The 10,000-nt window shown below is 45.5% G+C and overlaps 1 protein-coding gene across 9 annotated transcripts in view; it reads left to right on the top strand.

The window, feature by feature from the left end:
• LOC126999677 (regulating synaptic membrane exocytosis protein 1-like) overlaps positions 1–10,000 on the top strand; it is a 119,829-nt gene that overhangs the window by 16,580 nt on the left and 93,249 nt on the right. For all 9 annotated transcript variants that reach the window (XM_050862450.1, XM_050862405.1, XM_050862414.1 and 6 more), the window contains exon 2: positions 1–83. This exon is cut by the window's left edge and continues 122 nt beyond it. In XM_050862450.1, coding sequence (XP_050718407.1) covers positions 1–83 — 83 coding nt within the window. The remainder of the gene's footprint in view (positions 84–10,000) is intronic.

Raw genomic sequence — 10,000 nt, 5'->3', positions numbered from 1 at the left:
ACGGCGTGGGCCACATTTGCAACTACTGTAACGTCCGCTGCTGCGCTCGCTGTGGGGGTAAAGTCTCCCTCAGGTCCAATAAGGTGAGTGGAGGGTTTTGTCTATCATCAGCGGGGTTTGTTTGATTGATCGCGTGCTGGACTCGTGATTGTGGTAGGGGTGAGGGAGTGTTGCTGTTACCTGTTCTTCCGGTGAGGGCGATTTCGGAGCTCGTTAGTCGATCTCTGGGTCTTGTTCTTCTTTGTTCTTTGTTTTCTTGTTCTTGTACCTGTTTTTGTTTTTTCTTCTTATTTTTCTTTCTCTTGATCTTTTTGTTCTCATTCCTGTTCTTCTTGTTCTTATTATTTTTGTTCTTGTTCTTCTTGTTCTTGTTCTCGTACTTTTTGTTCTTGTTCTTTTTGTTCTTGTTTTTCTTCTTGTTCCTCTTGTTCTTCTTCCTCAGTTCTCTCGATGAGCAGACATGGATAGGAAAAAAAAGAAAAGAAAATGACAGTAAAATGAGAATGATAATAATAAAAAAAAGAAAGAAGGGACACAAAAACAATACCAAATGAAACTGCTTAATGGGGGGTAACCTCCTGCTGGGTGGACTGGTGGATGAGGAGGATGAGACGGTGAGTTTGGTGGTTACTGTGTGGTTGAGTGGCGGATGACAATGGTTTGGGTGAGAAGTGGAGGTGGTGGTGGGTGAGGGTGGCTGAATTGGCTTGGTGGTTACTGTAAGGTTTGTGTGGTGGATGACGGGAGTTTGGGTGAGCTCTAGAGGTGATTGTGAACTATAAGTGGATGAATAAGGTGGTTGAGTGGACTTGGTGGCTCCGGATTAGTGAATTCTTAGTAGGTGGAAACCTCTGGGTGGATGAGTGGTGGACTAAGTCAAATAAGATGAATTGTGAAGGGATTGGTGGATGATTGAATAGGGGGATGAGTGGAAGGGTGAGCGGATGAGTTAGTAGCTACTTTTTGGTGGATTATAAGTAGGTGGAAGAGTGAATTAGTGTTTGAATAAGTGTGTGGGGGGGTGGATGCATAGGTGGAGGGTCTTGGGTGGTAGGTGGTGAGGTGGAAGAGAGAGAGAGAGAGAGAGAGAGAGAGAGAGGAAACTAACATGCGAGGGGGAGGAAGATAAGACAGAAGGGGAAGAGTGAAAGGGGGAGGGAGGAGGAGGAGGAGGAGGAGGAGGAGGAGGAGGAGGAGGAGCAGGAGGAGTAATGTGAGAATGGTTGTGTGGAAAGTCCAATCAGTCAGTCAGTCAGTCAGAGGAGGAGGAGGAGGAGGAGGAGGAGGAGGAGGAGGAGATCAGTTAAAAAAAAAAAAAGTCCAGTCAACGAACCAATCAGTCAGCAGCATGAAGGAGAGAGAGAGAGAGAGAGAGAGAGAGAGAGAGAGAGTGGGCGTGGGAGTGGGAGTGGGCGTGGGTGGAAGTTGATGGAGGAAGGAGATTGAGAAGAGAGGGGAGAGGGGAGAGGGGAAGAGGGAACGGAAGGGTGGAAGTAGGGTGAGTGGGAGGCAACGGGGGGGGGGGGGGAGGAGAGATTAGATGAGAAGGTAGAAAATAAGGCAAGGAAGGGACTGGAAAAAGGAAGAGGGGGTGGGGGGTGGGAGGGGGGGTGGGGGAGGGGGGAAGGGGTGAATGGAACTGTGACATCCCTTTGGCAGTTCTTAATCTTGAAAGGCTCCTTCAATTTCCCTCCCTCACCACCCCTCCCCTCCCCTCCCCTCATTCTCCCCCTCCTCCCCTTGTGTGTGTGTGTGTGTGTGTGTAGAGACGTGACGAGGAAGGAGACAGATACAGACATAAACAGACACACAGACAATTAAATAAAGAAAAAGGAAGGAAGGAAGGAAGGACACACACACACACACACACACACACACAGGCACATACAGCTTCTGCGTGTATCAGCCAAGAGAGAGAGAGCCAGCGAAAGCGAGCGAGAGAGCAAAAGTGAGAGCGAGAGAGGGAGAGAGAACGGGCCTTGCTATGTTGTGGGCTGAACGCTGCATCATCCCGCATCTGGCACCTTGCCGCGGCCAACCCATGACGTCACTAGGTATTGATTAGACTGAGTTTGACCAGCAACGTCACACGAGGACCCGGCGAAGGAGAGGGAAACACTGAATGAAAACAATGAGGGAGAAGACAATATAGCCCTGTGTTAGCCGGTGTTTCTGCGGCCAAAATAAGTATGGCTTGGTTTTGCTGCCACCACGAGAGAGAACAAGGCAGAAATAACACGATGACAGAATAACAGGAAAGGGAAGCACTGAATGAAAACAAGAACACCTTATAGCCCTATGTTAACCCGTGTTTCTGTGGCTTAGATAAGGGAGGGTTAGTTTTGCTGCCACCACGAGAGAGTACGAGGCAGAAATAACACGATGAGAGAACAACAGGAAAGGGAAGCACTTAATGAAAACAATGAAGAACACCTTATAGCCCTATGTTAGCCCGTGTTTCTGTGGCTGAGATAAATGAGGGTTAGTTTTGCTGCCACCACGAGAGAGAACAAGGCAGAAATAACACGATAGCAGAATAACACATAGGATAACAGAGAGGATAGCAGAGGAGATATGGCAACAAGACTGAGCAAGGTTGTTAGTGAAGGATAGCGATGTGTAAGGAGGAGTTGGGCATTTCAGGCAGTGCTTTGGTGGTTGAGGGAGAGGAAAGTGGACAAGAAAAGATGGCAGTATAAGGTAACAGTACATTGGGATTAGTTGCTTTCACAGGCCCGTATTCTCAGACGCTTTTGGCTCCAACAACAACAATTTCCAGAAGCCACAAAGGAGATTAGCCGGAGGATTGAAATGCATATCGAGGTGTTATGTGTAGGTTAAGGGGCAAATTTTCCGTGGATCTTCAGTCAAACCATGATTTCTGCTAGCGTGGTCTTCATTTGTTTCTTGTTATTGCTGCTGATGATGATGGTGAGTAATACCGTCGTCCTTCTGTGAAATCTACCGTAGCTTTGGAAGATCGTGGACACGTCAGAAAACCACGGAAATATAAGAAACACGCCAGCGGAAATCGTGGTTTGACTGAAGATCCACGGAAAATTTGCCCAGTGTAATAGCCCCTTTAGTTTTTTCTTGGGAGCTAAACTGGTTAACAAATACTCATCTCTCCTTTTAACGTTTTGTATTTAACATTTCCATCGTTTTGATTTATTACATTCCCGTCGATTATTAATTTATCACAGTTCCCATTTCTACACCAGTCTAGTATCACAGGGCAGCGAAATGTCGTTCAAACTTTAGCGACCAAGAGTTAGGGAAGATAGGGAAGATTGGGAGCATGTGGAGCGAGGATAGCAAAGAGGAAAAAGAAGATCAAGACACTGTGGTAATTTGAGGGACGTGAATTGGCAGAGTTATGCAGGGCGCGTATTTCCCTTCTCGGTGTGGGTACGTGGCGCCCACTCTTGAACAGGTCAGGTTAGGTTAGGTTAGGTTAGGTTTAGTAGGAGTCACTCAGGGTAATTTTGAGTGGGAATCATAAGTAGAGTATTTTCCCGTGATTAGTTTCGAAGCTACAGCCGAGCGTCTTTGTTCAGGGACCACATAGCCGTAGAGATTGGGAATATGCAGGCAGGACGCAGGTTAGTTAGGCAGGGCGAGGAGAGCGTTTTTTCAGCTAGTTCTAATGGATAGGGAGTTCTTCTTCTTCTTCTTCTTCTTCTTCTTCTTCTTCTTCTTCTTCTTCTTCTTCTTATTCTTATTATTATTATTATTATTATTATTATTATTATTATTATTATTATTATTACTGAGGTCCAAGAAAGGGCATCAAGGTAAAATAAAGAACATGATATAGACCCAAACAGAGTCCCCTCGATGAGCAGACATGGATCATCTCTGCTGTTATTCTTTCTGTTATTCTCTTCTTTTACTGTTATCGTGTTATTTCTGCCGTGTCCTCTCTCGTGGTGACAGCAAAACTACCCCTCCCTTATCTCAGCCACGGAAACAAGGGCTAACATTGGGCTATACAGTGTCTTTACGATGGAACGAATAGAAAAGTGTCGTATCTTAATTTAATGTGAAAGATAATTATTTAGGTTGTTATTCTCTGGTGGTGGTGGTGGTGGTGGTGTTGAGTGGTAATGGTGGTGGTGATTGCGGCGGCGGTGAAAATCCTATGGCGCCAGAGAGAGAGAGATGTGTGTGTGTGTGTCTCAAGTAAAAACACGCAAACCTACACACACACACACATAAATATAGATATATATATATATATATATATATATATATATATATATATATATATACAAACAGACAAACATACATAAATATATATATATATATATATATATATATATATATATATATATATATCTATATATATATATATATATATATATACACATACATATATACATACATACATACATATTCCCTTCACAACACCTCTCTTCTCATTCCTTCCCTTCCCTTTCCTTTCCTTTCCTTTCCTTTACTCTCCTATTCTTCCCTATTCCTTTTCATTCCTTCTTTTCCCTTCCTTTGTTTTCTTTGCCTCTCCTTTATATCCCATATCTTTCTATCTCTTCCGTTCCCTTTATCTTCCCTGTCCTTTTTATCCAAGACTTTCCTTCCCTTGTATTTCTTTCCCTTTCGTGTTCTTTCTATTCCATCCCTTGCAATCCCACCCCTTTCTATCTCTCCCTTTCCCTTTCCTCTCCTACTCTCATATTCCCTTCCATTCCTTTTCCTTCCTTTTCCCTCCCTTTCTTGTCCTTCTATTCCTTCCCTTCCCTTCCCTTCCCTTCCCTTCCCTTCCCCTCCCCTCCCCTCCCTTCCTTTCCATTCCCTTCCCTTCCATTCCCTTCCCTTCCATTCCCCTCCCTTCCCTTCCCTTCCTTTCCCAGTTTTTCCTCATCCTACACCCTATCCCATCCCTTTCTATCCCCTTTTCCTACCCCGTCTCTTGAATCCATCCTAGCACTCCATCATCCCATCCTGCACCCACATCAGCTACCCCGTGCAGGCGCCGTGCTGGTATAGGCCTGAAGGGGCGCTGCAGAAGACAGTGTGAGCCGAGTGCCCTGTGCATCTGCGGGAGACAGTTTATATATGACTTCAGTGGCAGCCGCTGTCTCCGCTCGAGGTAGACGGCGCCGCTCTGTCTCCTTGGCTGGCGGGCTGGAGGCTGAGGCGGTGCTGGTGGTGGTTGTGGGGTGGGGTGGGGGGATTGGGGGTTGGGGAGGGAGAGGAGAAGGCTGGTTGCTAGTTCGTACGTTCGTTCCTGCTTTCCCTTCTTCGATATCCCGCATCCCATACTAGCTAGCTCCTCCTCCTTCTTTCTCTCCTTCTCTCCTTCCTTCTTTGCTTCCTTTTCTTATCCTTATCCTTCTTTTCGCCTCATCTTTTTTTTTCTCGCTTGCTCTTTCGTTTTCTTATGTCTCTTCCTCTTTTTCTTTCCCTCTTTTTTTTATCGTTCTTTTATTTTTTCTTTCCGTTTCGTTTCCTTTCCTGTTCCTCTCTCTCCCTCTTCTTTCCTTGTTTTCCTTTTTTATTTTCCTTTCCCTTTGTTATGTTTTCCTTTCCTTGCTATTTTTTGCTTATAATTCTATTTTAATGTTTTCTTTTACTTTTTCTTCGTTATTTCTTTCTTACTCAACTCTTTCCGTCTCCCTCCATTTATCCTCTTTTTTTACCCTCCCTTTTCTTTTTGTTCTTCCCTTTCCTCCCTTCCTTTCTCCCTTTCTTCTCCACTTTCTACCTCCTCCCTCCCTCCCTCCTTTCCTCCTCCTCCCCTTGCTCATGTCTGCCTGCAACTTCTACATTATGTCCCCTTGCTAGTTGTTATTCTCTCTCTCTCTCTCTCTCTCTCTCTCTCTCTCTCTCTCTCTCTCTCTCTCTCTCTCTCTCTCTCTCTCTCTCTCTCTCCTTGTTATTTTTTTGTCGTTTTTTCCTTTTTCTTCTTTTTTCCCTTTTTTGGTCTTTAGGTTCTTCTTGTACCTCCTCCTCCTCCTGCTCCTCCTCCTCCTCCTGCTACTGCTGCTGTTGGTCCTTTACATCTTATTGTTGTTGTTTCTTTTGTTGTTGTTGTTGATGTTGTTACTGATCAAATATGCTGCAGACTCCTTGCGATGGGGAAAGGAGGAGGAGGAGGAGGAGGAGGAGGAAGATAAAACACAGACAGACAGACAAACAAACATAAAGAGAAAGCTAGACAGACAAGAGAGGCAGTTTTAGGAACAATAACACAAGGGCTCTTGCCTGTAGCTTGGTCGAGTTTGCTCTTCGCCCTTATCACAAGCTCTCTCTTCGTAGGTCATTCCCTTCCCCTATTTCACAAGCTCTCCCTTCCTAAACCATTCCCTTCGCCCTTATCACAAGTTCTCCCTTCATAGGCCATTCCCTTCCCCTATATCACAAGTTCTCCCTTCCTAAGCCATTCCCTTCGCCCTTTTCACAAGTTCTCCCTTCATAGGTCATTCCCTTCCCCTATATCACAAGCTCTCTCTTCATAGGTCATTCCCTTCCCCTATATCACAAGCTCTCTCTTCATAGGTCATTCCCTTCCCCTATATCACAAGATCTCTCTTCATAGGTCATTCCCTTCCCCTATATCACAAGCTCTCTCTTCATAGGTCATTCCCTTCCCCTATATCACAAGGTCTCCCTTCATACGTCATTCCCTTCCCCTATATCACAAGCTCTCTCTTCATAGGTCATTCCCTTCCCCTATATCCCAAGGTCTCTCTTCATAAGCCATTCCTTCCCCTTTCACAAGCTCTCCCTTCATAGGCCATTCCCTTCCCCTATATCATAAGCTCTCCCTTCCTAAACCATTCCCTTCCCCTATATCACAAGCTCTCTCTTCATAGGTCATTCCCTTCCCCTATATCACAAGCTCTCTCTTCATAGGTCATTCCCTTCCCCTATATCACAAGCTCTCTCTTCATAGGTCATTCCCTTCCCCTATATCACAAGCTCTCCCTTCCTTAACCATTCCCTTCCCCTATATCACAAGCTCTCCCTTCCTTAACCATTCCCTTCCTCTATATCACAAGTTCTCCCTTCCTAAACCATTCCCTTCCCCTATATCACAAGTTCTCCCTTCCTAAGCCATTCCCTTCGCCCTTTTCACAAGTTCTCCCTTCATAGGCCATTCCCTTCCCCTATATCACAAGTTCTCCCTTCCTAAGCCATTCCCTTCGCCCTTTTCACAAGTTCTCCCTTCATAGGCCATTCCCTTCCCCTATATCACAAGTTCTCCCTTCCTAAGCCATTCCCTTCGCCCTTTTCACAAGTTCTCCCTTCATAGGCCATTTCCTTCCCCTATATCACAAGTTCTCCCTTCCTGAGCCATTCCTTTCGCCCTTATCACAAGCTCTCTCTTCATAGGTCATTCCCTTCCCCTATATCACAAGTTCTCCCTTCATAGGTCATTCCCTTCCCCTATATCACAAGTTCTCCCTTCATAGGCCATTCCCTTTCCCTATATCACAAGTTCTCCCTTCCTAAGCCATTCCCTTCGCCCTTATCACAAGCTCTCCCTTCATAGGCCATTCCCTTCCCCTATATCACAAGTTCTCCCTTCTTAAGCCATTCCCTTCGCCCTTATCAGAAGTTCTCCCTTCATAGGCCATTCCCTTCCCCTATATCACAAGTTCTCCCTTCTTAAGCCATTCCCTTCGCCCTTATCACAAGTTCTCCCTTCATAGGCCATTCCCTTCCCCTATATCACAAGTTCTCCCTTCTTAAGCCATTCCCTTCTCCCTTATCACAAGTTCTCCCTTCATAGGCCATTCCCTTCTCCCTTATCACAAGTTCTCCCTTCTTAAGCCATTCCCTTCACCCTTATCACAAGTTCTCCCTTCATAGGAGGCCATTCCCTTCCCCTGTATCATAAGCTTTCCCTTTCTAGGCCATTCCCTTCGCTCCTATTATAAAACTCTCCCTTCCTAAGCTATTCCCTTCACCCCTATCACAAGCTCTCTCTTCATAGGTCATTCCCTTCGCCCCTATCACAAGCTCTCTCTTCATAGGTCATTCTCTTTGCCCCTATCACAAGCTCTCCCTTCCCATGCCATTGCCTTCGCCAATATCACAAGCTCTCCCTTCCTAAGCCATTTCCTTCGCCCTTATCGCAAGGTCTCCATAGGCCATTCCCTTCCCCTATATCACAAATTCTCCCTTCCTAAGCCATTCCCTTCGCCCTTATCACAAGTTCTCCTTTCATAGGCCATTCCCTTCCCCTATATCAGAAGTTCTCCCTTCATAGGCCATTCCCTTCCCCTATATCAGAAGTTCTCCCTTCCTAAGCCATTCCCTTCGCCCGTATCACAAGCTCTCCCTTTCCATGCCATTCCTTTCGCCCATATCACAAGCTCTCCATTCCTAGGCCATTCCCTTCGCCCATATTTTAAGCTCTTACTTTTTAGGCCATCTCCTTCCCCTATATTACCAGCTCTCTCTTCTTAGGCCATTTCCTTCGCCCGTATCACAAGATCTCCCTTCCTAGGCCATTCCTTTCGCTCATACCACAAGCTCTTCCTTCCTACACCATTCCTTTTTCCCATATCGCAAGCTCTCCCTTCTTAAGCCATTCGTTTGACATCAGCTACAACAACTTCATTTAGCCATACATACCCCGGTCCCTACGAGCTTTCAATGAACCACTTCTACGGGTTAACGACTAGATAGATAGATAGATAGGAAGATACATAGATATCCAGATAGGTAGATTGTTACTGACTTTCATCCATTATCCACACATTCAATATATTAACTTTATCTATTAGGGATAGTATGGCGGCGAGAGGGCAAAGAAAATAGTAGTTATAAGGGAAGCATGTGGAATTTAAGAAAGAATTTAACACCTTATCCGCTTCTTTCCACGCTATTTTTTACGCATTTTTTTCACGTTTTTTTTTCTTTGTTCCATATAATTTGTGTCATCTATTAAGTAACTGATGATTATGTAATACTGAATAAATGAATAGCAGAGAGAGAGAGAGAGAGAGAGGGGGTGGGTGGGTGGGGGGGGGTGCAGGGAGTGTGGTGGCGGCGGGGAGTCTGTTCCGCCGCCGCCGCCACTGACTCACTGCAAGATGGAAGGATGCAAGATGATGATGTTGTTGTTGTTGTTGTTGTTGTTGTTGTTGGATGTGGTGTTGGTGGTAGTGGTGGTGGTGGTGATCGAAAATTTAAGGTCGTAATATTAAATTGATAAGTAGATCGATAGATAAATATAGATAGATAAATAGGGATAGATTAATTTCAATAAACATGCGAGGTAAATTGTAAGAAATATTTGAAATGGTCCAAACAGAAGGAGGAGGAGGAGGAGAAATAAGGAAGAAAAGAAGAAAGTAAGTAATTAGGGAAGGAAAGAAGGAAGGAAAGCAGAAAGTAAGGGAGGAAGGAAGGAAAGAATGGGCAAACGAACGAACAAAGAAAGGACAGGAGAAAGAAATTGAGTAAATGAGAAAGTCAGAAAAAATGAAAGGAAGGAAGGCATGAAAGAAGGAAGAAAGGAAGGGAGGCAGAAAGGAAGGAAGGAAGACAGGAAGAAAAAAAGGAAGGAAGGGAGATGGAGGAATGAAGAAAGGAAGGGAGGCAGGTAGGAAGATAGGAAGGAAGGAAGGAAAGAAAAGAAAGGAAAGAAGGGAAGCATGGAGGGAGGAAGGAAGGAAGGGAGGCGTTCAGGAAGAAGGGGAGGAAGGAGAGCATTTAGAGAGGAAGGAAGGACGGGAGGCAGGCAGGGAGGGAGGAAGGAAGGAAGGAAGGAAGGAAGCTAGGAAGGGGGGTATGAAGGGAGGAGGGAAGGAAGGGAGGCAGGCAGGAAGAAAGGAAGGAAGGAAGGAAGGAAGGAAGGATGGAAGGAACGAAGGGGGGCATGGAGGGAGGAAGGAAGGGAGGCAGGCAGGAAGAAAGGAAGGAAGGAAGGAAGGAAGGGGGGCATGGAGGGAGGAAGGAAGGAAGGAAGGGAGGCAGGCAGGAAGAAAGGACGGAAGGAAGGAAGGAAGGACGGGGGTCGTGGAGG

Source organism: Eriocheir sinensis, chromosome 2 (assembly GCF_024679095.1).
Source record: "Eriocheir sinensis breed Jianghai 21 chromosome 2, ASM2467909v1, whole genome shotgun sequence".
Lineage (NCBI taxonomy): Eukaryota > Metazoa > Arthropoda > Malacostraca > Decapoda > Varunidae > Eriocheir > Eriocheir sinensis.
This window is presented reverse-complemented; position numbering and strand designations above follow the sequence as displayed.